Below are 27,936 nucleotides of genomic sequence, written 5' to 3'. Positions count from 1 at the left end.
GATTCATCAAATGATTAAATCATCAAACCACAGAATAGTTTGGGCTGGAAGGGACCTTTAAAGATCATCTAGTCCAACTCCCCTGCAGTGAGCTGGGACCCCATCAAGTAGATCTGGTAGCTCAGAGCCCTGTCAAACCTGGCCTTGAATGTTTCCAGGGATGAGGCATCTAACACCTCTCTGGGTAAGCTGTTCCAGTGTCGCACCACTCATTGTAAAAAATTCCTTCCTTCTATCTAGTCTGAACCTACCCTTTATCTCTTAGTTTAAAATTACCATAAAATTACCCCTTGTCCTAGCGCAACAGGCCCTGCTAAAAAGTTTGCCCCAATCTTTCTTACAAGACTCCTTTAACTACTGAAAGGCCGCTTTGAGGTCTTCTCACAACCCCTGCATGATGCAGGACCGGGTGAGGCAGCGCAGCCATCCAGGGATGCTCTGGCGGGCACGGAGCGCTTGGCGCGGCAGCAGTGACAGATGGGGCGGGCACCCAGCTAGAGCGCCAGGGCAGTTCGCTGACCGAAAACTCCAAACTCTTTCGGTAGGAGTTGAGACGGTCAGAAATGAGCACGAAAAGCCTTAGGGTCAGGTGTCACAGCAGAAGTAACACCCTCCAGCAGGAGCATCAGTTCCCGCTGACTCCAACCCGCCCAGCCTTCCCCCTCTTCCCCCTCCCCATTACCCCACTGCTCCGGGGCGGTGGCAGCTCCGGGAGCTGCCCCTCCTTTCTCCTCCCCTTTCCTTCCCTTCCCTGTCCTTTTCGCCGGCCGGGAGGAAGAGGAGGGCCTGTACCTGCCCCGTCCCGCCCCACCAGGTGCGAGGTGGAGCAGGAAGCGGCGGTGGCGCCTGAGGGGACCCGCGCCCGCCTCGGCGCCGGGCGGACCCATGCGGGGAGATGGCGGCGGGCCCGGCGCTGGCCCTGCTCCTGTCCGCCCTCCTCTCCGCCTCCGCACAGCTCCTCCATCGGCAAGGTAGGGATGGGGACGGGGGGTGGGGGGTGGCTCCCCCCCGGTGTGGCTGCCCAGGCATCGGGGACCCGCCCGGTGCTCGACGAAGCCCGGCCTCGCTCTCCTTGGCTGGGTCTGTTTTGCCTCCGTGTGTTACCGCTCATTGAGTCACCATCAGTTATTAGAGGGGAATAGCTATTAGTTAACTATTGGTTATTGAGGTTATTAGTTATAACTGAGAAGTAAAATTACTAGAAAGAAAGTTAGTTCTATCCTGGCTTAAGCCAGGGCTAACTATTAGTTCTTAAGTTATTATTTTTAAATTAGATTTTTAAATTTTATTATTATTATTAATTTTTTTTTTTTTTTTTTCGGGTGGGTGTTATTTGGTGGAGTGTGTGGTGTTTATTCAGGGCTGGGTTTTGGTGGGCTTTTTGTGTGTGTTGGCTTTGGTGACCTCAGAGGTCCTTTCCAACCATGACTGTCCTGTGATTGTGTGCTTATGTATAACAAATAAATATAAATCAGTTATTAGTTATTAAATGAGTTATTTTGCAACCATCAGTTATTAAAGGATAACGGGAGTGGCAGGGATCTTTATGTCCTCACTTGCTAAAATATTGATCACTCAAGTAACTTCCCGAAGTCCTTTTCCTCGGACACTAGAGGCAGCTGGGTACTCCGTGAGTTGGTAGGGTCATAGAATCATAAATCTCACTCCATGCTGGACCATTTAGTCATTAAGCTTTTAATCAGAGAGAGTGGTATGATTTATACAGGGCAAGGGATGAGCTGTGCTTGCAGGGACACAATGGGGGATTGCTGTGAACTCTGTGTCCCTTGAAATTCCTGGATGCTTGGAGCAATCCCATGACTAATTGTCCTAAATCCTGTCTGTGACCCCAAAAGAATTCCGGTTCTGGACGCAGACACAGTGTGGGGTGGGTTTTCCTCAATTTCCAAACCTACTTGATTGCAAAGAAAGCCTGTATTCAAATCTGAATAGTCTGGTTTATAGTTATTAGTCCTATTAAAGGCTCTTGAAGTACGAGTTCTTATAAACAGAATAACTGCTGAATTATGAATTTAATAATTTAATAGTTTTCTTATTGTACACTGGAAGAAGTTAGCCAGGGAAGCTGTGAATGTCCCATCCCTCCAGGTGTTCAAGGCCAGGTTGGATGGGGCTTTGAGCTACATGGTCTATGGGAGGTGTCCCTGCTCATGACAGGGGGGTTGGAATGAGATGGTCAGTAAGGTTCCTTCCAACCCAACCCAATCTGTGATTCTTGGATTTGCAGTGACTGAAACTAGCTTTAAAGAGTTTTGAAATTTCAGCTTTTTTAACATTTCTGTTACCTTTGACTGTGCTGGTTATGCTGAAGTGTTGCTCATAGACATTTTTATTGTAAGCAATATAACCTTCACATTGACTGTGTAATTTGATAGAACCAAGGTTTAAATTTCAAGTTATGTAGGCTTTTAAATGAAATACTTGCATTTAATGTGTTGCCACTGACACAAGTGAGTCTCTTCACAGTATAAAGAAATAATATTATACTGTGGATAATTTTATGTTGTGTTCAAAGAAAACAAACTTTGAAAACAGATGGGTCAGTGCTAGGAGAGGAGCTAAGCTTTCCAACAATCTTGTATTGTTGAATCAATGAAAAAATTGTCAATTGCATTTTTTTTCATGGACAGGTCTAGACCTTCACCAGGAGACACAGCAGGTTGTCAATCATACATTTACACAGTATTCCTCACCCTCTGGTCCAACTGTGTTACCAAAATCCTTCCGTTTATTTTTCTTCCTCTCTCCACTCCCCCCCAAATCCACTTGATGCCTCACATTAAACTTCATGGGCTTGCTTTTGAGGCACAGTACAGCTCTTTTTGAACCAATGTCTTTGTCTTTTTCTTATTGACACCCTCAGCTCCATCTTCTCCCCTCTCTCATGTGTAAAACATCCAAAAGAATTGTGCATTTGTGTTGGCATTATAAATAATGTATACCTGCTTTATGCAAGGATGACCTTGCACTGTTATTTTGGTTGGGTGTAGTAGTGAGCAGGATGCCAGCTGTGTGGTGGCTGGGTGCAGGCTGTGCACACCAGAGATCCCAGCAAGTCTGGTTTGAGTGGGATTGTAATAACTCTTGACAGGAAGGTGGTAAAACCACATCAGACCCGAAGGTGCAGGAAATGGAAGGAGTATGATGAGAATGACAAAAAACATTTAGTCCGTCCTCATTGTGCAAACCTTCCCTCTGAACAAGGTATTTGGGTGGTCTAGGGCTTTCTTAGCTTCATTCAGAGGAACTGGGGAGAGAGTTCTCACGAGCCAGTGATCTCTCCCTTGGGCAAACCATGGAGTTGGTCTGTAAAGCCAAGTTAGGAAGAGTCAAGTAGCACAAAACCATTTGACCCACCAGTTTGCTGCCATCATAGGTGGTCCCTCTTCTTACCTCCTTCACCCCCTTTCTTTCTAAGTGCTTCTGCCTGTGCTAGCAATCTCCCTTTCAGCAAGGCTGGGTTTTGGCTGGGTGTCAGGGGACTGCATGAGGTGGCCCTCAGGGGACTGGTGAGATGGTGAAAAGTCTTGATGCACCTATCTCTAAAGCCTTGGCATTCTTGACAAAGTCCTTTCTTCCCTCTCCTCCCTCCACCCCTTCCAGCATGTATGGTATTATAGTGTTGTCCTTACTTTCCTGTAGAACCATGCAGATCAAGCATGGCTGGTCACATTGTCTTCAGAGGAACTTGTGGTTTTTCTTCAGATGCAACTTTATGCATTAAGATCAGTTATCAAATGAAACAATGGTTGACTTATAAGTGGAAAACTGCATGAAGAAGTAGTTGGTGCAAGAGTTGTGCATAGATGTGGAAGTGTGAACAAAGTAGTGAATTGCTGACCTTTGAAGACATGTTTTCCAACTAAAACCGTGTTTCTTTGAAGCAGTAATAATGAAGTTAATCAGACTTCTGTGGTATCTGTGAAACACAAACAAATACTTCAGTTTTAAATATCCTTATGTTGCAAAATCTGCTTGTGTATTTTGGGGCTTGTCTTTAAAATGTCTTGGTTACAATAAGTGAATTTGCAGATAACCCTGTGTTGTTTGTTGCTCTGCCCTCCAGTTAGCTTTTTCTTGGCAACTGACTAATTTGAGTCATGTCAGTCTTAACATATAAAGCTGTTGCTTTTAATAAAATATTTTTATTAATAAATAATATTTAGCAAGGCCCTATTAGCAGGGTCTTCCTAGTGTTCTGTCAGAATATAAATAACCAGCCTGTTTGTGCACCCCTGAAAGTCAGTGGAAGCTGGATTATTTACATTCTGAATTGCCATTTGCTCACTCAATCGAAACCTCTTCTAAGACTACAACTAATATGCATGAGGGTTTGGCTGTACCTTTTTTTTTTTTTCTTTTTCCTTGCTTCATGCTTTTATCAGTCTGGAGTGCTTAGTTTTTACTCTCCGTAAAATGAAGTATGTATAGTAAATTACTTTTTTATTGTGTGTTTCAGTTTTGGTGATACTACCTTAAATTTTTCACCAGAAAACACACTTGATTTTTTTTTTCTCAAATCCAGTTTTTTTGGGTTTTGAGATGTTTGCTTTTAATAGGTGATCCTTTCTGTGTGTGGTTTTCTTGTTTTCTTTTTTTAAGTCTAAAAGAATGCAGATGGCCCAAGTGAGAGTGTAAGGCGCTGGGAACATAAAAATATTTGAGGATTAATACACTGAATTGAACGTGTTGCCCATAGTAGCACAAAGAAGCACCGATTTGAGTGCCCTACCAGAGATCCTCAGGTCATGGTCTCTTGAGTCATGTGGGAATGGAGTTTCACCACAAGCCATACTCTTGCTTGTGGGGTTAATCATATGCAAAACTGAAAACACCAAGAAATAGCAGCCATTTGGCTAAGAAGTAGTCCAGGAGAGAAGAAATATGTGGTGGACCAGCTCCTGAGGAATACTTCTTAGGTGGCTGATGACTCTTGTATCTTGATAAGCTTGTCAGACAAAAAATAACTAGGAAGGAACAGGCTGAAAATGATGCTTTTTTGACATTGGCTCACAGTGTGGACTCAAAGGACTGGCCAGGAGAGAAATGCAGTGGAAGAGCTGCAAGGTGCTGAAGCTTTTATCCAGAGTACCGCCATGTACCTGTGACATAAAGGAGATTGATCTTCATCTAGAAGATTGCCTTCCTCTCATTTTTATTCTGACTTGTGTGTGTTGTCTTGCTACACTTGTAATGGGAATTTCTACACAGAAATCAAGGCTTGGTTTGTGCACTGAGCGAAGAACCTTTCCGCTACCTGATACTGGGTGTCCTTTGGCTCAGTTGTATTCATGCTTGTTAATTACTTAAATGAATTAGCTTTTCTATCCATTACTATTTATATATAAGAAAGCAGGAGGAAGGATACTGAAAAAAAAATGTTTTGGCTTCTTGAAACATAGCAGCAATGTTTTCACAATTTTTGTTGATGTTTAGTTTATTGGTGCAGCCCTTGTCACTCAGCTTAATTGATATTTATACATGCATATGTGTCAGATAAGTGCTTTGGAATCCACATCTGCCAAAAGCTGATCCTTAGGTATAGGCTGAACAACTTTGCACTTCCTACATTCCTGAAATATTTCATAATAGAAATTAAGATATCCTTCACTGAGAACAAAGTGAAGATGCTTTTGGCCTTATTTTTGTTGACTGCTGCAGCTATGGGTGACCAGGGATATGATGTGTTTGCAAATGAGTGTGGATCATGAATGACTCACCAGTTTCTCTGTATTGATTGGCTTTTCATTTGCTTTTTGTAGTAGCTGATGGCTAAACATCACTTCCTTCAGACCCTGACCAGCAATAGGCAAATGCAACCTGATGGCAGTGGATGTGTGTGGAGTTGTACCCCTTGGTGTTGTGGCTGGTGCTGGGTTATCACTGGGGCTTGGGGGGGATAGCTGGGTGTTGCTCACAGCTGTCATGAGCAGGCTGGTCAACTGGACTGACCTGAGGTTTTCTCACTATGTCTGGGCAAGGTCCTCTGTCTGTCTTCTGGGTGCTGCTTTGAGCTCTCCCTTTGGATGCTCTCGGGCTGTAGTCTCCAAGCAAAAGCTCCTAGAAAGGCTTAGCTGCAGTAAAGCATGTGTTAGAGTGGGGAATGTGTGAAAAACAGGTTTTGAATGCCAATGTTGATCTAACTGGTCTCTTTTTGGGTAACCCTGTAACCTCTCCTCTAGCTTTTCCTAAGTTTCTGTTAAAATTATTTTACAGTTATACATCTGTAATAACTTTATAAATTATAAACCTTTGTCTGATTGGGGAAAAGACTAAAGATGTTAACTTAACAGACCACTTCCAGCAGTTTCTGGGACATTAGCTCTTTCACTGAGGCTGTTCAGGGATCCCTATCAAACCTCAGCTCTGGTTGAGGAAACCCACTGCAGCACAGATTGGTTCACTGGAGCCCAAGCATTAACCAATTCCCACAGGGCACCTGCTGACTTCTGGTGGTCTTCTGGCAGGATTCAGCTGATAAAGCCTGATCACCATTCCTCAACCCCAATTTTTTTCTAATCTGACAGAGGTGTGAACATACAGATTTGTCCTGCTAAACATCTTCTTGTGCCACCAGGGTGTGAAGGAAAAGAAGTGGGTTGTGCTGCACTTGGGAAACTGCTGCTGGTGGTTGTAATGCCAGAGCAAAGTCTTCTGTTGTGATAGCTGATGACAGAGCTGAGGGTTTGCTGCCTGTAGCTGAACCTGCTCAGTGGAGAAAGTATTGATGAGACCTCCTGGAAGGCTTTCAGGATGAGTCAGGTGAAATGTGTACTATAACCTCTGGTAGACGTGCATTTCATGTGTGTTAGTGAGGTCTCATGGGCTTTTGAATGCCCAGGCTGCCAGTGTTGTGGGAGAAGAGATTTTAAAATCTTTTTTATCCTATCTCATAATGGAGGGGGGTAAAAATCACTTGTTTCTGTTCCACCGGGCACCTTTTAACAAACCTTTTTAAGAGTGCCATGGGATGTGCTGTTTCAAGCTGTGTCTTTTAATTTGCTGGGGAACAAAGCACGATAAATTGCTGTCTGAGCAAACTCTCTTATTTTGAGAGATACAACCATGCCAGCTTTTTCGGGTTGGCCCTGGTTTTCAGTATCTGTGGATGGAGCTGAGAGATTAGCATACAGAGGCAGCAAACTGCAAGGAGTGAAAAGGGGTGATGTGAAGTTCCTGAGAAGTGAGAGACAAAGAGGTGTCGGCAGGATATTTGGCAGGGGAGGGACCACTGATTGTGAAACATGCTTTTCCACCTTCCTTAACTGGATCCGAGGCCGAAGAGCTGCTCAGACATGTTCCAAGATGGTGTCCTCTCTCTGGCTTACATCATGCCAGGGAAAAACTGCAAGCAAATACCCATTTGATCACGGGAGATTCCTGCAGCAACTTGCATGGTGCTCCTCATGCTGGTCTGACATTTTCTGGTCAAGTTGCACAGACCCACATATCCCATGTTTTGTGTGTTTTACATGAGTGGGCAGTCAGCTTGCAGATGGGATTCACTGAGCTCACTGTCTCACTTCTACAGAAGCAGCACAACTTTGTATTCGTAAAATAATAATAAAAAAGGAAGCCTGGTGCCAACATTCTCCCTACTGTAATTACAACTAAAATTGCCAAGTCCCAAAGTGCCTTTTTTGCCCCCACTTTTAGTGAAAAAACATTCTTTTAAAAATGTGTATTACATGTGAGTTGAGTGTCTTGAATAATATTCTTTTGAAAAGGTTCCAGAGAAACTAGTAGAAAAATTCGTAATTAGTTCATTTTTTTAAGTTGTTGTTAAACTGAAGGTACTTCATTCCTTTGAAGCATTACAAATTAACTTAGAAGAATTAGCAACTTTTGAGTGAGCAGCCTTATTGGTCTGGGATATTGGCAGAACCTTCTCTGAATTGTGCTGGGTTGGCTTGTAACATCACTATGGCAGGAGTGTCCACCCTTCCACCCTGAGGAGGAGGAGGAGAACAATATGTGTGACATTTCAACTGCTTTGCATCCCCATCTTGGCTATCAGTTAAAGCATCAGTGAAGATTAGGGTGCTGTACTGTGGTGGCTGAGGAATGGATATTCTCTCCCCCAGGTGCCCTCTCCTGATGTGTGGGTGGTTGCCCTGGTGTAACAGCCATTGGCAGCATCTCTGTAAGTGTTTGCAAGATTTGCAGATTCTAAGCTTTAGTTTTCTGTGTGATTCCCTGAAAACAATCCTTTCATAAACTGTGGACCTCCTACCTGAAGCAAGTGTAGTATTGGACTACAGATCCAAATATAAGGAGACCACTGTTTAATGTAGGAGGAGTTAGCTTATGTTTTAAGTGTAAACAGAAAATCTGTTTGCTTATAAAGTCCAACAGGGCTTCAGCAGCTTGCAGCAAGCAAGGTTGGCCGTAATCTGTAGTTGTGCTTATGTCTCACAGCACCATTTAGTAGGTGAGAACTGTGGAATTGATTCGGTTGCAAAAGACCTTTAAGTCCAATCGTTTACTTAATACTGCCCCCAGTCCAACCCTAAATGATGTCCCTAAGCCCTGCATCTATATGTGGTTTATGGATCCCTAACCAACTTCACTAATGGTTTGAAGAATGTGAAGGCAATTACCTGAATGGGCATTGCAGGTGGGACTGGAGGAGTGGGTGATGCGTGGACAATCAAATGCTGAAGTTAAACTGAAGAGTTGGACTCAAATTGACAAAGATTCAATAAGGCAAGCACAAAATATTTCAGTAAAGCAGAAAGGCATTTACTCTTTGAAATATTCTTTGACCTGTTGTTGGCAAATTAGAGTCAACTGTACAGCAACTTGTATTGGAGGTGATGAAAAAATGGCTGATCAGATGTAGTGCATCTCTTCCAGCTGAGCCATCAGGGCATTTACTCAGGATGTGGGAGCTGGAGCCTGTAGTCCCCATCACACAGGAGACATCCTGGAGGTCCCTTGCTAGGCAAAGAGTGTTTTGGATGGATTTTTCTGGATGTCTTACTGCTGTCTCCTTGCACCAGGGCTCTCCATTAGATCAGCAGTAGGAGTTCAAATGGCTTGAAACTGAAATTTTTCCACTTACAGAAGAAGTCACTGTGTTTTTTCAGTTGTACTCCTTGCTCCCCACCATGTGACATTTGTGGTAGCTTATGCGTGGTGGAACAGCCTCAGCAGTCTATGAGCATCCCTATGGGCCAGTGTCCCTCCAAGGGCCCAAAAGAAGTGGTGAGCTTTCTAGGACAACCAGCCAAGAACCTAGAGGCAAGCACCACTGCGTGCTATCCCTGTCCTGAGGTGGTGGCATGAGGTGCTGCGGTGGACAAGCCTGTTCTCTGGAGAGGTGTGCTGGTTGTGTGGGTTCAGATGGCCCTCAGGCAGAACAGGGATTTGGATCCAGGTACTTCATATCCGGAGTGAGCGTTGCAGCTACTCGTCTTCAGCAGCAGCCCAGCTCCTCCAGCTCCTGAATGGTGTCTGAGTCAGCCCCATCCAAATAGTTTTGATTAAGCATGGCTGAGGTGGAACAAGCCCATGACTTAATGAAATGCTATTTTGGGATAAATTAACATCTGGGAATTTTTTTGTTGATGGCTTTTGTGGGCTTCAGGTTTTTTTTGGTCTATCTGGGTTGTTGTTTTTTTCTTTTTTGATTGTTTTAATCTATCCAGTGAAGGCATGAAACAGTCCATAGATCCTGATGGATAAGTTGCTGCAATAAAATATAACCCTCCAGCCAAAACTAGTTGGACTCTCTTCTGACTCCAGCTTTGCCTAGCAAGGCACTGTACATAGCCATAAAAACTGCTGTTCTGCCAAGTCCTTTCCTTGAACATGTGTGTATTCTCCTTATGGGTACCACTGGTTCTGCTTCCTTCCATCTGTCTTCTACATTGCAGCCCTGGCTTGTGCAGGAAAAATGTCCTTTTGACAGTTAAATATGCATACTATAAATACCAGGGGATTAAGGTACAACCTTAGTAGATCAGTGTCAGGTACAACCACAGTAGATCAACTCAGGCTAAACTCCAAGGAGTGATCTGACTTAGGCTGTTCAGTTTGTTTATAATTCATGTTGGAGAGCTCTAAGCCATGAAATGGATTAAAAACTGTGAAAAGTACAGTTGAGAGAAAGCTAGTGAAGGGGTGTTTGTGCAGAGAGGGGTGTTACTGGAGGATAAAGGAATGCTGTGATGACACAGCTATCATTAAGGTGCAGTCTTAAAGAAAGATGAGCAAAATCCAGTGGCAGCAGGGAAGATGCAAATTGAGATTAGGGCAACTGAAGAAATAGCTAAGGGAGGCTGCAAAAACTGTCATGGCCTAAAGGAAAAAAAAAGAGTGAGATCAGATTTCTTCATCAGCCTGTGAACCAGCACTGGACTGGTGGCTTTATCTCCAACATCATTTAGCCCAGTGATTTCATTGTTGTATAGACAGAGAGTAGATCCAGCTTTGGCAGTGCCTCCTCTTGTTGGTTTGGATATCCTGTGTGTCATCCCTGTGAGGCATTAATGAGGCATGGAAATACCTTCTTTAGAGGAAACATGCACATGTTACTGGTAATCCTGATAAAAAAGCATGGAGTAGGAATCACAGACAATGACGGATCAGTGTGAGTCATGAAGAGACTCACTCGTGTTTATAAAAGCTCTGCAATAAAGGTGGTTTTAAGTAGTCTCTATTGTGTTGCACATATGTTGCTATATTTTTAGGGGTTCAGCCATTTAGTAATTTATTTTTAGTGACTTTGGGATCACTGGTTTTACTTTCTGCATGATGCATAGTTCTTTTTTTTTCCATTTTTCTTACAATAATGAGATTTGATAGTCCCATGTTGCTTATCACATCTCTGCTGCTGACATGATGGCAGTGTGCTCTTCTTTGAATAAAATTATCTGTTCAGTTTCTTATTAGCAACTGTTTATTTATGCTGTAATCCAGTTTGGTATCTGTCCTTGTGTGGGCTTGGCTGAGTCTCATCAGCTGTATGATCTGCACATCCTTGTTGTCTAATGGGATGTAATGATCACAGGAACACTTCTGTGGTTTTGGGATGCTGAGGCCTCATCCATGCTGGAAAGTGATACTGAGCTGACAAGGGTTTGATCATTTTGCAGGGAGATCAAATGAATGACCACATGGTCTGGAAAAGGCGGGGGAATGGAGGGCAGAAAAAATAGGCAGTAGAAGTGAGGTCTTCCAAGGGCTGAGTAAGGTGATGCTTTGTTGTGACCCATGTCAGAAGGGTTTGCTTATTTCACAATGCCATTGAAAAAGCTGAAGATTTCTCTCCCTTGATTTCAGCTCAGATCATGCTTTTGTTTGATTTGTCCTGTGCTTAAGGCTATGCTTAAGGTTAATCCTAATCCTTGTGACTAAAATTGGTGCATGAGCATTTAGTGCAGAAGTGTGTTCTGCTAGTGACTCTGGTGTATTTCTCCATCCCGCTATGTTGGCCATGAGGTTGTGCTCTCCCAGGGAGGAGGGACAGTGATAACTGTTTGACAAGGATGTGAGGAATCTGTATTCATAGAATCATAGAATAGCTTAGGTTGGAAGGGACCTTAGTGATCATTTATTTCAACCTCTTTCCCATGGCAGGGACACCTCTCATGTAGACAAGATTGTGCAAGCTGTAGATGAGCGTTGCACTTACCATATGCAAGAAAGATGTCTCTTTTGTTTGCAATTATTAGTTATTGGTGTTAATGCTATTAGTACTTCATATTGGGATGATGTAAACATCAGAAAAATTCTTGCCATTGCAGCCAAAGGGTATTTTGTGCATGAAATGTGATAAATTAAAAACCCTAAAGAACCCAAAAAGTGTCTGGCAGTATGGGAAACAGAACTCTGGGCTAGGCTGGAAATAGTTGTTTCACTTTTTCTTCTGAGAACTGCTTCCTTCTGAAGCACAAGGAGGAAGCGCAAGCAGCACTTTGCTCCTTTCTTTCCCCCACCCCATGGACATTGCCCCCGAAATTGGAAGGTTACTGCACTAGACAGTTCCTAGCCTGGACTGTTGTTATTTTTTACTTTTTCCTTCAGAAAAAAACAGATTGAAAACCTCTACAAAAGCATTTCTGAGGCAGAAATGGTGATGTCAAGTAGTGCCAGCCATTGGAAAAGGCAAGGGAATTCAGTGTTGGTGCTTGGGGCAAGGGCTGTCCTGTCACTTAAAAGCTGTAGACAAGTTACTAAGTGACCAGGTTCTTACTAGTGGTGTAGAGGACTGGTAAACTAATTGTTACATGTGCAGGAATCTAGGGAGCCTGGTGTTGTTTGAGGTTTTCATTTAAAGCCTTTGATCCTGGCAGCAAATAGGTAAAGCAGTTCCAAGGGCTTGCTAAGATTTTTTGACTCCAAGATTGTGCGGAACAGCCAGAAAGTCTGGGAAAAAGGCTCAAGACCAACAGAACTCAAATAAAAACATGATAGGGTATCTCTAAGTACTTTTTTTCTTCCCTACTTCTCCTAGCAGTGAGACTTTTGATGCCTGGTGTCTGCAAACCGGGAGCTGAGCTATAAGAGCCGAGGCAGATTCTGTAGGTCCAGCACCAGAGTTTTTTGAGAACTTGGATGCAGATATTTCTTCTGAAAATGTGGAATCCATGGGGATGTGTGGAGGGGCTGGTGATACTCATACATGCTAGTGACAAAACATCTCTTTTTTTCTTTTTGTTCTGCCCTTAGCTTCCTTCACGATCTCTCTTCGTACAGTGGACAATACTATACTTATGATTAAACAGAAGCCTGGGGGTTCTCTAGGCTGTAACATTCGTGTTAAAAATTTCATCAGGCCTGAACTCAAGATAAAGCCTGGGGAGAACGTGACTTTTTCCTTCACTTGTAGTACTCCAGAGAAGTATTTCATCGTGGAAATTCAGAAAAATATTGGTAAGATACAGATTTTTAATTTTTCCCCCAGTGATAGCTTTCCTCCAGTAAAACCATGCACCTTTTCTTCCTCTTACTGTGTTAAGGGATCCCCTGTCATTTTGGGTAAAAAGAAATCTTTGAACATTGATAAACAACCTTGAATCATCGAAACTATGCAAGTTAAAGAAGTCTGTATTACAGCTTGCAGAATTAATATCAACTTCACTGTTTTGGAAAGAGTTAAATAATAGTTTGTTTCACCAATTTGTTGCTGCCTTTCCTTTTCCCACAGTATATGAACCTACCAATAAATTGTCATTCCTGTCAGAAGCCTCTGAGCACTTATCACAGAATCACAGAAAGTTAGGGGTTGGAAGGGACCTTGAAAGATCGAGTCCAACCCCCCTGCCAGAGGAGGGTCACCTACAGGAGGTCATGTAGGAACACATCCAGGCAGGTTTTGAATGTCTCCAGGGAAGGAGACTCCACAGCCGCCCTGGGCAGCCTGTGCCAGTGCTCTGTCACCCTCAGAGTAAAAAAATTTTTCCTTGTGTTTATATGGAACCTCTTATGCTCAAGCTTATATCTGTTGCCTTTTTTCCTATCTTTGGGCATAATTGAGAAGAGCCTGGCACCATCCTCCTGGCTCTCTCCCTTTACATATTTATAAATATCAATGAGGTCTCCCCTCATTCTCCTCTTCTCGAAGCTGTAGAGACCCAGCTCCCTCAGCCTTTCCTCATAAGGGAGATGTTCCACTCCCTTAATCATCTTTGTGGCTCTGCTCTGCACTCTTCCAAGCAGCTCCCTGTCCTTGAACTGAGGGGCCCAGAACTGGACACAATATTCCAGATGTGGCCTCACCAGGGCAAAGTGGAGAGAGAGGAGAACCTCTCTCAACCTACTAGCCACCCCCCTTCTCATGCACCCCAGGATGCCATTGGCCTCCTTGGCCACAAGGCATGTTGCTGGCTCACGGGCATCCTTCTGTCCACCAGGACCCCCAGGTCCCCTTCCCCTTTGCTGGTCTCCAAGAACTCAGTCCCCAGACTGTACTGGTTCCTGGCATTGTTCCTACACAGATGTATGACTTTACACTTGCCATTGTTGTAATTCATTAAATTTTTCCCTTCCCAACTCTCCAGCCTGTCCAGGTGCCCTGAATGGCAGCACAGCCTTCTGGGGTGTCCGCCACTCCACCCAGCTTTGTGTCCTCAGCAAACTTACTGAGAAGACACTCTGTCCCATCATCAAGGTTGTTGATAAAGATGTTGAACTTATGATAATATATTAATCACATTATTTGTTGAACTTCTTGACTGTGTCTATATGAGCAACAGAACCATTGAAGACCTACATGCATGTCATTCCTTGTACATGGTGAACATTACTGATGTCAAGAAACAAAATTTGGAAGTGTGGTAGCTGAAGCTTCGCTCGTTTTGAATGGTATCCTAGGTATTTGTGTTAACGTACTGTTTAATGGCAGGAACTCATTTACTTCTCAACAAGATCCCAAACTTCATTGAGCAAACTTCATTTAGTCTTTGGTAACATCTTTATTTTTGGAGTGGTGTTTGAGGATAGCTCTTTTACACATTTTGGAGTTTCATTCATGTGATACATGCAAAAAATAAAGTTATGTTCATGACATATTTGTAAGATGCACTTGTGATATTTCTTCTTTTCAGTTGGAGCCTATAGATAGAATAAAATATGCTTATTTTTAGTGTCCACCTTGAAATACTAATAATTTGGATTTTCCAGATAAAAGTTTTCCAAATTCTCCCCAGAATCCTTCAGTGGCAGTTGTTGTTGCTCACCACTTCTGTCAAGTCTGGAGCCTAAGTTGTTCATCAGCACACCAAGAAAATGAAGATTCAGTTCATAGCAAGCAGTGGAAGATATAAAATGAACCATTTACCAGGAATTCTCTGAGTCAGATGGGATAAAACTGGTTCTCTAGATCCATGATTTCCATCTGTCATGACACTGCATTTCCCCCTTTTGCCCATTCTACCCTATTCACTAAATAGCTTCTAAATTCTTCAGCAAACAAGGCAGGAATCCTAGACACATTTAATCCCTTCTATTAGTCAGCCTGACTAAAGCAGCTTTATCCTGTTTTACTCTATGGCCCAAGTGTTACAGGAGTGTCTTAGTGTCTGTAGAAGAGAAGTTAGGTGCAACCTAAATATTGTGAAAATAGTAATAAAAAAAGAAAAGCATCAAAGTCCTTGTTTATTTGAATGCATTCCAAAGTGCACCATGGCTGTTCTCTCTCTGCATTTAGACTGTGTGTCAGGCCCGTGTCCCTTTGGAGATGTTCATCTCTACCCACCGGGGCTACCTCGCCTTAACAGGACTTTCATCTGGGATGTGAAGGCAAGTACAAAGGCTGGACTTGAACTGAAATTTTCTACCCCGTGGCTAAGACAAATTGAACCAGGAGAGATGTGCCCAGATTCTGTAAGCTACAGTATCAACAGCAGCATTGATAAGGCCACGGTCAACATAGGCACCTTCTGCAGGAATGGCTCTGTGTCTCGTGTCAAGCTGCTGGGAGGAGTCATCATGTCTCTGCGCCTCCCCTGGGACTCACCTCTTAACACCTCAGGCTTCAGCATAGCTAACAGGGCTTCCATAAAACGTAAGTACAGAGTAGAGTTTGCTCACCTCTAGTCACATCATGCAGATTGCAGATTCTTAAAACCTTTCTTCTCAGGCAGCCTAGTTTTGGTGATGCTTTCCATCTACTTCATGTTTTCTAAAAGCTTTTGTGTGGTGCTTAGTTTGGTAGCTCTTTTGGGGTCAAGATATCCTAGTTGATTGGTTAATAGTTATGGAAAGTGTTGTGTTGCTGCTTTTGGTGCACATCACTTATTTTAAGTCTCTTGAAGGTTTCTAAAACTTAAACAAACCTGTTGTGTTCTTGTGTATTCAGCAAGGTGAGACTAGATAGTATAATTAGAGTGAGCCAGAAGGGCTGCTTGCTGGTTGCAGTGTGAAGTTGGGTTTGTTGGTTTTTTTTTAAATAAAGCTTTTTTAACTTGTGGAAGACCCAAACCACTGCCTCTCTCCTGAAGAGAATGGTGGGAAAAGGGGAAGCAGTTCCTGGAAGGCACATGAGACTGCTTAAATACAGCTATCTCTTTCAGCCTGCCCAGTAACACAACACATTGTGTAATAATCTTTAAATACCTGGAATATTACATCGCAATCAGTGGTTACTTTGCATCTCATGACAATACCTCTTGGAGAGATAATCTTGTGCTTTACTTGAACTCTGCAGTTGTTGCTATGAGTTACAGAAGGGACTTGGTCCAGGTTCAAGCTTCTAGAACATGAATTTTTGTAACTCCTGGTACTCCCTGCAGTTGCACATCATTGCTGGAGTCCTAAAGTGAGGCTGTAATCTCTGTGTACCCAACTTCACACTGCCAAGAGTCATCCAAGCATGAAGTGTCTTACACAGTCTCCATAGTTTGCATTCATGTTTTATCATGCGTGTTTGAGGCTCTTTGCTGGTGTGCCTTTGTTACATCTGGGAGTTTTTTGGGCAAAGAGCTCTGTGCTGGTATAAAAGCTCCCATCTTTTGTTTCCTGAAACCCAGTGAAGCAGAAGCAGTTGCCAGGTTCCATGTTTGCTCTTGCAAATCCAGGAGCAGAAGAAGGAACTGGCATCTTTCATTTCCAGAAACTAAAGGCTGTCCATGTCTTAAAAGGTGAACCTCTAAATGAAAAGTAAACCATGAATGTAAACCTAACCTTTTATGGAACTGAAGATAAAAGCATTAACTCCAGTATATATTTTAGTCTGAAGGTAATAACCTAATAGGTAATAACCTAACCTATGGCTGAACTGGATGATTGCATTGTCAAAATAAGAACGCTCTGCTGCTGGGATGCCACATGTCCCAATGTGTTGTCTTTAACTGCGACTTCTTTTGTATATTTGTTCTTTTTTTTTTTTTTTTTTTCCCCACCGTATTTTAGGGCTGTGCATTATTGAATCAGTTTTGAATGGGGAGTCTTCAATCACCCTGATGTCCCCAAACTACCCACTGGGCTTCCCAGAAGACGAACTCATGACATGGCAGTTTGTGGTTCCTTCCAACATGAGAGCAAGTGTCTTTTTCCACAACTACAGCCTCTCCAACTGCGAAAGGAAAGAGGAGAGGGTGGAGTACTACCTCCCCAACTCCTTCAGCAACCCGGAGGTGTTCAAGCTGAGTGATAGCCAGCCTGCCAATATTGCTGGCAGTTTCAACCTGTCCCTGCAAGGCTGTGATCAGGATGCTCAGAACCCAGGCATCCTCCGCTTGCTCTTTCAAGTTGTCGTTCAGCATCCGCAGATCGATGAAAGTAAGCACCTTCCTGTCCCCTCCATTGCTCTTGCTTACAAATTCCTGGGCTGAGTACCACAAGGAAGATAAATTATGTGTTTTGTCATTTTTCTTGAACTTTTCTTGACCCTCCTTGAGATTCAGGGGGTGGGTTGCCAAGCAACGCTGAGGCCTGTTTTGCCACTGTGGGTACCCCTGGCTGTTGTTATGGCAAGGAGGACAGAGATGCTGCAATTTGTAATTTGCAACAGAGTGTAAAGCTCCATTGTAGATTTTATGCTATGGCTTGTAAGTTGAGAAGTCATTTCCTTTTCCAGCACTTTCATTGTATAATTGAAAAATGAGTTTTAACACCTGTAGTGTCAGCTTTTGCATGTTCTATAAACAAAGCTGAGCACCGGGCAGCTTTCTTTTCCTCAGGGTAAAGGCTTGACTGGAATTGTCTGGGCTCACATGTTCACTTCCTGTTTTCCAGTACAGAGATCAAGTTCAAGCTTATGCAGACAGTTTTACTTTCAGCTGGGAGATCAACATTTTAAGGATAATTCTTAAAAAGTGAGCCCAGATTTTCCTACTCTGTGTAAGCAGTCAGGCTTAGCCAGATGAAACCTGCTGTCATGGCTGGTCAGAATCTGTACCATGAACTGGTGAAATTGAAGATACAAAATTGTCTTCATACTGCTAATGGCATCAATATGCATTTCTTTCTTTTCCTTCTTCCTTCCTCTGACTTTTATTTTGCTGCCTAGGGAAACCTGATCATCTAGTGTGAAGAAGTCACACTAGACATGGAAAATGTCAAAGAAGGGCCACGAGGATGACCAGAGGGCTGGAGCACCTCTCCTATGAGAGAACTGGGGTTATTCAGTCTGGAGAGGAGAAGGCTCCAAGACCTTATTGTAGCCTTCCAGTACCTGAAGGGGGGCTACAAGAGAGCTGGCGATGGACTTTTTAGGATGTCAGGTCTAGGACTAGGGGGAATGGATTCAAACTAGAAGAGAGTAGATTTAGATTGGAAGTTAGGAAGAAGTTCTTCATCATGAGGGTGGTGAGACACTGGAACAGGTTGCCCAGAGAGGTGGTGGAAGCCCCATCCCTGGAAGTTTTTAAGGCCAGGCTGGACAGGGCTCTGAGCAATCTGATCTAGTGGGAGGTGTCCCTGCCCGTGGCAGGGGGGTTGGAACTGGATGATCTTAAAGGTCCCTTCCAACCCTGACAATTCTATTATAATTCTATGATAAGAAGATACTCTCATGATAATAACCTATGCAAATTTGGATGTTCTTTAGGTTTCTTGCTGCTACACTAAGAAAACAATTATTTTTCTGTTTTCCTGCCCCAAATTCAGACACGATGACTTTTAATAACCCCAGCATTTATTGACAAAAATGAATACCTGGCTAGGTATGAGCTATGAAATAAGTGCTTTATCCTCGAGTTTCTTAGCTCTGACTTCAGTTCACAGTGGAGGTTAATAGTCAAGGTGCCCTTCCTGCAGAGGAGTAGGTGCAGGGAAATCCACACTGTGGACTAAACTGCAGCAGGAACCGTTTAGAGGCTTTCTAAATCATTTTAGAAGGAATGACATTTGAACTGCTTGTAACTTGAAGTAACCTACCCAGAGGATCTGTAGCATCTCACCACTGTAATGCACAGTTCTTTGTCTAGTCAGGCTCCATTCCTGAGCAGCAAGTCATCCTGAAGTAGCTGTTAACCAAATAATGTTTGCTCACGTTTATTGTGTGTTTCACCTTGGAAGCCAGCCAGACAGAAAACATTGTGCTCAGTTAATCAGCCTTATCTCCCATCTATTTTGGAAAGCAAAGAGGAATTTTAATACATTTATGACAAGACTATAATCACCTGGAATTTAAAAAATAGGTTGTCATTTAATTGAATGAAATGTAAGTAATAAAACACTGGGATTAAAGGGACAACAGTGGTTTCTCTAGGGATTTTATAAGATATCATGAGTGATTTTTTAGTTATGTAAGTTCCATCAAAAATTCAAATTCAGCCCTCAGACCAGTGTTAAAACTTTTATTTTAAAAGCAAAACCAAAAATGTCATCTTCAGTGTGCAAGTTAAACATGAATATGCAAGTGTTCAAGGCCAGGTTGGATGGGGCCTTGAGCAACCTGGTCTAGTGGAAAGTGATTGGAACTGGATGGTCTTTAAGGTCCCTTCCAACCCAAACCATTCTGTGATTCTATGATTCTCCTTTAAAATATGTTGGTGTCTACATATTCTCAAAGCTTCACAAGCATTTTGGTATTCCACAGCTGCCTGCAGGGCTTGTTATTAATTAAGAGCTCTTTACAATCAAAATAATTTCCTGATCTAACCCTCTCTGTATTTAGCTGCTGCAAAAAAACCCAAACCAAACTCATGTTAGAAGTGGGGTGGTTAGCAGGTCAAGAGAGGTTCTCCTCCCCCTCTTCTCTGCCCTGGTGAGGCCACATCTGGAATATTGTGTCCAGTTCTGGGCACCTCAGTTCAAGAAGGACAGGGAATTGCTTGAAAGGGTCCAGTGCAGAGCCATGAAGATGATGAAGAGAGTGGAACATCTCCCTTTTGAGGAAAGGTTGAGGGAGCTGAGTCCCTTTAGTTTGGAGAAGGGGAGACTAAGACAAAACCTCTTTAATGTATACCAATATGTCAGGAGGACAGAGTCAAGCTTTTCTCAGGGGTGACTAATAATAGGACAAGGGGAAATGGTTATAAGCTGGAGCATAGGTGGTTCTGTATAAATATGAGGAAGAATTTTTTCACTGTGAAGGTGACACTGGAACAGGCTGCCCAGGGAAGTTGTGGGGTCTCCTTCTCTGGAGATGTTCAGAACCCTTCTGGATGCATTCCTGTGTGACCTACACTAGGTAGTCCTTCTCTGGCAGGTGGGTTGGACTCAAGGTTCCTTCCAACCCCTAACACACTGTGATTTCTGTGATTTTCTGTGGTATTGGTACTTGCATTTAAATTTAACTCTTTAACTGACTCCAGACAACCAGATATGCTTACTTACTGGCTTGGTTTGTTTTTGGTTTTGTCAGTTTTCTTCAGTGGGCTCCAAAAAACCTAAACCAACAAAAAGTTAGCTGAGATGGGAATCAAGCAATAAGTAGGACATTTGAGAATGGAGGACCTCTTTCTGATAATCTGTTGTGTGATGGGTGTAGCTGGCTTTAAAAGAAATAAGGGGAAACACATCCAACATAGTTGGCTGAGTTTACATTGTGGCCTAACATGTTCAAAAGGGGCCAGCATATATGCTACCCTGTTATAGCTGGGAAGTGATGGGGAAATGGGGTTTGTGTGTGGAAAGGCTTGAACCTTTAAAATAGAAGAGTGGTATGATGCTTCCTGAGTACATATTGCACTGATGGAGAGGAGTAAATGAACATTTTTTTAGCTAACATAGGAATAGCTCTAACAGCAGCTCATCTCGTGGGGTGAGATGCTTTTGCTTCACACCCCGCTTCGTGTTTGTCATTACTCTGGGATGTTTTTTGTTCCAGATGTCACCCATTTGGTTGACCTGAGCAAGGAATGGAATATGAGTGTAACCATCCACTTTGAAGGGTGGCCCAGCCGCCTCCCGCTCATGTCTGATCCCATGTGCCTGATCTGCAAGGATCCTCGCACCTGCGACCGAGTCTTGACTTTAGTGTCTGGAGCTGTCTACAAGATCTCCTTTCTCTGCAAGGATTTGTCCCGCCTGAGGATCACAGCTGAAAAGGGCATAAGTATGACCAAAATGGCTTCATGTTGTTTCTTAGGGAAAGTTTTTGTATGCTTTTCCCCCCAGGCAGTAGTCAAACCCCTGAGGCTCTCACTTGGGTTTAGAGTGAGGATGGAAACCAACCAGGCTTTGGCCAGCTAGGAGATGGGTTCAAGGAATGAGGAGATAGCCTTATTGCTGTTCACTTTGTCATTCTTCTGTTAAAAATAGAAACTGTAGATATTCCCAGAAGGGAAAGGACAGAACCTTCCCACTGAAAACAGCAAAATATGGAAGCAGAGCAGGAGAGCCATAAATCTTCCCATGAAAATGTGGGATCGGGGTGGCCACCAGGAATTCATCTTGTGCTGCTTACATGTGCATTTGGTGTAGGATTTTCCCAAAAGTATGTATCTGGACCTTAACTATCTCCAACAGTGCCTAGACAGCAAGTGGCAGAGCCAAAATAATATCTTCAGTAAGAAATTTCAAATATGTTTGTGTCTGCTGGCTTCTTTAGTGTCCTGCACCTTTTTAAGGAACTCTCCTTACCCAAACACGTATAATTTATCTTTAAAGTTTACTAAGAGGATGTTTCCTCAGGTAGATACTTCCCTGGGTCTGTAACACAACATTGGCAGTAGTCTGTGTGTGTGTGTTTGTGTACTCTGGTACACAGGAAAACCTGCTTTTCCTAAATGTTTTCTCCACAAGGAAAATGCAACCACTGGGGCTTGTTTCTGTGATTGCAGGCTGTGTTGATCTTCGATGGTGTCAGAGGAAGATCTATTCCCTTTTGGTGCCCAAGGCTATCACCCAATTGCCAATTCAGCTGCATAGGTTTATTTGGAAGCTCTTGGCTTCTGATCTGATCAACATAGAAATTACTTCTCCGTCCTTGAAACTTCAGCAACACGTCCCAGAGCAGAGATGCAACACAAGCTACAGTTACAGCATTGTTAGTGCCACCCCAAAGATGGAATTCAATGTTGGTGTGTTCTGTCCTGGTGGATCCATTGAAAAGATTCAGATGAGGGATAATGTCACCATATCCTTAAAAACATTTGGTAAAGGATTCCTCAATGAGTCTATGCATCAGGATCTGAAAATGTCTTTTGTGCCACATATTAAAGGTAAGGTAATGGTTTGTACTGTCCATACAGCTCATGTGCTGGTAAACTGTGTTGGATCACTCGTTATGCTTGTTAGAGCACATATGAATAAATAGAAATTAATTCAATTCTTTAGTGTCTAGTCCTTTAGCCATTGTGAGCCTCAGTCTTTATCTGAATCAACGAGGTGGTTTATTCCTGGATGAGGGAAGAAACTTTGTACTCCATGTGGCAGATAGTTGTGGAAAATTCTGCAGATACAACTGTGCTAGAGAATTGTTGATGTGGAAGGGATGCTAGATGAGCTGTATTGCTTGTACTGAGGTGCAGGTGACTGTAAATTCATTTTTTTGTTATGGAGAAGGAAGACCAGATAATTTTATGTGCTGAAAAAGATAGCTTTGACACATTGTTTAAAAAAAAAAAAAAAAAATTTAAAAAAATCAGTTTTCATTCCTTTATTCCTTTTCTTTCCTACAGATGAGTGCTCTTTCACTGTGAGTCCAGATCCAAAAGCTAAAGTTTACTTGCAGACTCCCAACTGGCCATATGGTCTTCCCCCTTATGTCTCCATATCCTGGTTTGTTGCCGTGCCCAGCAAGCAAGTTGCCCGCCTGGGGTTCTCCAAGGACCGCCTGGGGGTGGCGTGTGAGACGGGCCGTGCCTACCTCAACATCAAGGAGGAGACACAGGGAGCAGAGGAAATCGTCTGCCGTGAGGATGAGCTTCTGCCCAAGCCCCGAAATATGTACCACAACTTCTGGGTAAACATCTCCAACTGCAAACCCGTGGACAGAACGCAGCTGACCTTGCAGTTCCAGGTGACTTTTGCTGACAAGCAGATAGGTGAGTCCTGCAAGGTTGGGGTGGTTTGCTCTCCACTTGTGCCCTTGCTTTCCCTGGGAGGAACAGTAGTGGATGCTGGGCTGCCTTGAGTGTGGGTTTTATCAGCTCTGTCTTCACAAGTACCTGCTCCCAAAAGCCTCTGGGAGTTACAACTAGGCACTTCTAGAGGATGAAGGGGGAAGGAAGGTCTTTAAATGTGGTTGGGCTGTGTGTTTTTATGAGACAAGGGATTGAAGGGCTTAGGGAGAGTAAGGCAGGATTATTTTTTTTTTTATTATTTAACTTTTTAAATTAGAGATCACAGCCAGAGGGTATGAGAAGATCAAGTGATGTTTTTTTCTCTCCCAAGGTCACAGACCTGGTGAACAGCTTGGGATTTGATTATGCAAATCTGTTCATCCAAGTAGTCATTACTTCATGTTAGCAGCTCACTTAGTTTCAGCATTCACATGAGCAAGAAATCATCCTTGGGGAAAGTCTGACCATTTAGTGGAGAGTGCCTTGACTGCTAACAGCAAAGTTTGCAATCTTGTCTTTTACCTCCCTGAAATACAAATTTATTAATTTTTATTTTTAAAGGCGCATTTTTAGGAGAGGATGTGCTTATTTGAATTTGTTTCAAATTTGCACTTCATCTTTGGGAATCTGCTGTCTCTAAAAGCATTGGCTACACAGACTGAAGTTGAAACAAATTATCAAATTAATCTCTAAAATTTTTTATATTTTTTTTTGCAATGTGTACTACTCTTAAAACATGCAGTGCTTTTCCTAGTTCACATGTAAACTTTCCTGATCAGTTTTATGACTCTTGGAAAACCCTAGGTCAACGCAACAGATGTGTTCCCTTCAGAGGGAAGAGCTGTACTGAGGGGTAGTTGGTGAAATGTCACAGTTTGCTTTGTTGAGTCCCTCTCTGTGTCTCTCTGCATTTTCTTCTCTTCCCAGAGAGGCACAGGAGACATTGTGGGTAAGTTTAGCAGCACATGAGCTGTACTGAACTCCTGGAGGTGGAGTGTGTTGGTTAAGTTTCTTGGCTGTGCTCCACTGCAAGCAGCAGAAGTTTGTAGTTGCTTGGCCTCCAACCTTTTGGAAATGTCTTGCAGTACCCTGCAGTAAGCACACCCGAAAAACCCCTTCTCTGAAAGCAGCTGGTATGCTTAGAAACTCTTGAGGAGGCTCAGGCCCAGCTGGCTTCTAGGATAAAGCTGGTGGTTTTCTCTCTTGTTCTCAGTGTCCTTGTACCTTCTCTGCTTGCAGACCTCGGAGTGATACTTGCTGTGGTGGCTGGAGGTGGAGTTCTCACAGCTATTGGACTGACTGTGTGCTGTGTTAAGAAGAAGTAAGTTCATAATCCATCATGTGTAACTTAGCGGTTCAAGAAGGTGTTTTGGGAGAGTTTCTGGGCCCTTCATTTTATGTGTTGATCCAGATCCCTTGCACAAGGGTCTGAAGCATGTGGTAGTCAACATATTGGTGGTAGAAGTGATGTGCCTCCGAGAATGATGCTTTACTCTGATTTATAGAATCATAGAATGGTTTGGGCTGGAAGAGACCTCTAAAGGTCATTTAGTCCAATCCCCATGCAGAGTCCAATCCCCATGCAGTGAGCAGGGACACCTTCAACTAGATCAGGTTGCTCAGAGCCTTTCTGAGCCTCACTTTGAATATCTCCAAGGATGGGGCCTCAAATACCTTCCTGGGCAACTGTTCCATTGTTCCACTACCCTCATCATAGAGAACTTGCTCCCGATATCCAATCCCAATCTACTTTTCTCTATTGACTTTAAGAGTAGAGCAGCATCCACAGAGTAGCATTACTTCATCCCCTGGTGCATTGCCTACCTTGGGTTAAAACAGGCTGCTGGCTGTACTGTAAGATACTGGTTGGACTTTGTCAGCAATTCCCACAAAAAGCAATTGCAATGAATGTGGCTGCTGCATGTGTGACTCCAGACACAACTTTGTTCAAACAAGCTGTAAGCTCACTCAGACAGACTCAGATATACTAGGAGGTATCTTTTCAGCTACACAACCTCCAGCAGCTTCTTCTGGAGTTTGCACGTCAAGTGGGAGGATTTTTTTATGAGGTGGGCCCCTGGGGAAATGACCAGGTTGTGCAAAGCAAACACACATTGTGTTACTCATGCAAGCAAAGTCTGAAGCCATGGATGGCTTGGGATTTCTGATACACAGCTCAGTGCTGGCAGGGTTATTGGGTCCTGAAGCTGTGGAGCTGAGATGAATTTCTGCAATATGATGACTATTGTGCAGTTATGAGCACACTCTCTGCCACAGAGGAAAAACTTTATGAATATGAGCTTAAAAATCTTCACTTCAGCCTTTGGTCTTTCTGCCCCGGGGACGGTCACTCCAAAAAGTGCAATCAAGAAGAGTTCATCTGACTTTCACAAAGGTCCCTCTCTCCTACTGACTTTAAGCAATGCTCAGCCTTGTTTTGTGAGAATGGTTTCTAGGTCCCCTTAGTGTCTGTGGTTACTGGGAGTTCCCTGTACTTGGGTGGCCACTGGAGTTATCTGACAGACTTCAGGGTCAGGATAACAGCTGTAGGTAACCAAACAGTGCGAAGTGATTTTCTGCTTTGCAAAAAACATGTCTAGGCTCAAAAGTTGTTTTTTCTTAAGATTGGAAATAAAGCCTTCAGTGCAGGTAAGGCTGCTTGACCCTGGGTGGCTGGGATGGGTAAACAGAAGCTTCTGTAACTGAATTTAAACACACCAGCAATAACTTGTTTCTGACCTGTTAACAATTTCAACTCTGTGACAGGAAGAAGAAAAGCCAGAATCCCATGGTAGGAGTGTACAATACTAACGTGAACACCGAGATGCCTAGAAAACAAGGCTTATTCACAAAAGGGAGGAAAAACAATGAGTCTCATGTCTATGCAGTTATTGATGATGCTATGGTCTATGGGCACTTGCTGAAGGAATCCAATGGCTCTGCTGCTCCAGAAGTTGATGTGTACCGGCCTTTTGATGGACCCATGGGTAGCTTGCCACCTTCTCCACCTCCACTCTCTTTCAGAAAACACATTAAACGCTCTTCTAACACTGAGGAGCCTCCACCTCTGATGGACACAGAACACGACGCTTACACATTTGCTCATCAGAAATCAGGGCAATTGGAGGACAATAAAGATACAGCTGAAAAGAATAATGGAGATACGGGTACGTCCTTGCTGGGAAATAAGGAGCAGGATGGTTTAGTGGAGTAATATTATGCCAGGTAAAACAGTTTCCTGTGGAAATACAGGTGATCTGTAAGGGCAGGGGTCTAGGAAAAAAAATTCAGAGGAGTGTTATTTTTAAATGTGTTTTGACGTTGTTTTGTTCTGTGTGTGTGATTTTGGTTGGGTGTTTTTTTTAAACGTCAGCTGTTGATAGCTTTCAGTTCTAGAGTGAACATCTAGGAAACTCAAAACCAGTTGAGACACTCCAGAACTGCATGCACTTCTGGTTGTGAGATAGGTGGCGAAGGTACGCTTCTGCTTTTGATAATAACATATCAGGGAAAATAATGCATAGCTGCCATTTTAAATAATGTGGAGAGAGTGTTCTCCTGTCTCAATTCACTTGTCCCTCAATGTTTGTTGGTAAGTCTTGGAGGGCATAGGCTACATCTCCATCTCAAGGCAGCTTCTGGTTGCACATGTCTAAGCAGTCTGCTAATGCCTGAGTAGAGGAGGGGACACTGTCATTTCCATCACTGGCTACCTGAAAATTCATGGTATTTAGCATGCCGGTGAGTAATGAAAGACAATGTATGGCCTGGAAGAAGGCAGTGTATGTAAATCAGTGTGAATGCTTCAGCTTGGGCTCTTCTAGTTCAGAAGTTATGGGCTTTCTGTCATTTCCAGCTGCTATTATTATACTTGGATAGCACTGTGTGAGGCTACACCAAAGAATGTATATTCTTTGCTTTTTTACAAAAAACAGCTTAAAAGGTCTAAAACAACTTTTTCTTCTGTTCAACTGTCTGTAGAATTCACATTTTACTAATATTTTGTGCTTCTGGTTCAAGTAAGGATTCACTGAAGAAATAATTATGTGGTCATCCAACTATTTACTAAAGCTTTTCACTTCACCTGTTAGAGATGCTGTGATATTTAATAAGGATTTAAAAAGGGGTTTAATAAAACAATGTTTTTAGCAGGCAGTTTCTCTGAAATGCATAGAATGAGAGTGACTCCATAAGAAAAGCCTAGATTAGTTTGTTGGGGTTTTTTTATCAGCCTGAATTTAACAACTCTGCTGAAATGATGGTGGGAACAGCTCTTGATTTCTGCTGGGACTTAGACCTCAGTCATCTAGCTGCCTTTGAAAGCCACTTCTTGAAATCAAGTGAAATAATAGGTATCATCTTTAAGTGCTGTATTTAGTGTGCCCCTTGGTTTCTGTGCCTCCTAAAACTTGAGGGTCAGGTCTTCATGAGGAGAACTATGGGCATATGAATAAAATTGCCTTTTAAATACAAACATCTGGCTTGTCCAGGTGTGCAGTTACTGAGGATGTTTGCAATTTTGCATGCATCACTAGACCTGGCAACTAGAGAATTTCTCTCTAAATGTCTTTTGTCACTGTTCCCTGCCTACGGATACATTGAGGTTCCATAAAACTTTTAGACTTTTATTTGCATGCAATAATGTAAAACATATGTCTAAAATAATAAGTCTTTACTTGAAACCTTACTGTTTACATCAAAAAAAATGTGGATTTCTTCCTGTGTTAACTATGCTGGCATTGCAAATTGACTATACTGTCAAGTGTATATAACAGTGTATACCAATAATAGAGCTTGGACCCACTATAGGATTTAGATATTATCATGTCTGACTCAGTTTTCTGTAGCTTATAGCAAAACATGTGCCATCTATAAGTGCCTTTTAATTGTTTTGAGTATTTTTCTGCTTAGGCTTGTCACTTTTATTAAAGAAATGTGTGTTCTCTAGCTGGTCACTGGGATCATCCATTGCAAAGCTTACTGTGTCATTTTAATGTTATTTGAGAACTCAAAA

At 42.9% G+C, this 27,936-nt stretch overlaps 1 protein-coding gene across 2 annotated transcripts; it reads left to right on the top strand.

The window, feature by feature from the left end:
- The first annotated feature begins 861 nt into the window (after positions 1-861).
- CDCP1 (CUB domain containing protein 1) lies at positions 862-26,674 on the top strand. 2 transcript variants are annotated; one of them, XM_030445370.1, is made up of 9 exons: positions 862-971; positions 12,697-12,900; positions 15,176-15,532; positions 16,879-17,247; positions 20,744-20,971; positions 21,699-22,079; positions 22,539-22,904; positions 24,162-24,243; positions 25,689-26,674. In XM_030445370.1, exons 1-9 carry the CDS (start codon positions 896-898, stop codon positions 26,134-26,136), a joined length of 2,511 nt encoding a protein of 836 aa, XP_030301230.1. In that variant the 5' UTR covers positions 862-895; the 3' UTR covers positions 26,137-26,674. The 2 variants fall into 2 exon arrangements, with proteins under 2 accessions (XP_030301230.1, XP_030301231.1); XM_030445371.1 differs by lacking the exon at positions 12,697-12,900.
- Positions 26,675-27,936: the final 1,262 nt, after the last annotated feature.

Source organism: Calypte anna, chromosome 2, assembly GCF_003957555.1.
Source record: "Calypte anna isolate BGI_N300 chromosome 2, bCalAnn1_v1.p, whole genome shotgun sequence".
Lineage (NCBI taxonomy): Eukaryota > Metazoa > Chordata > Aves > Apodiformes > Trochilidae > Calypte > Calypte anna.
This window is presented reverse-complemented; position numbering and strand designations above follow the sequence as displayed.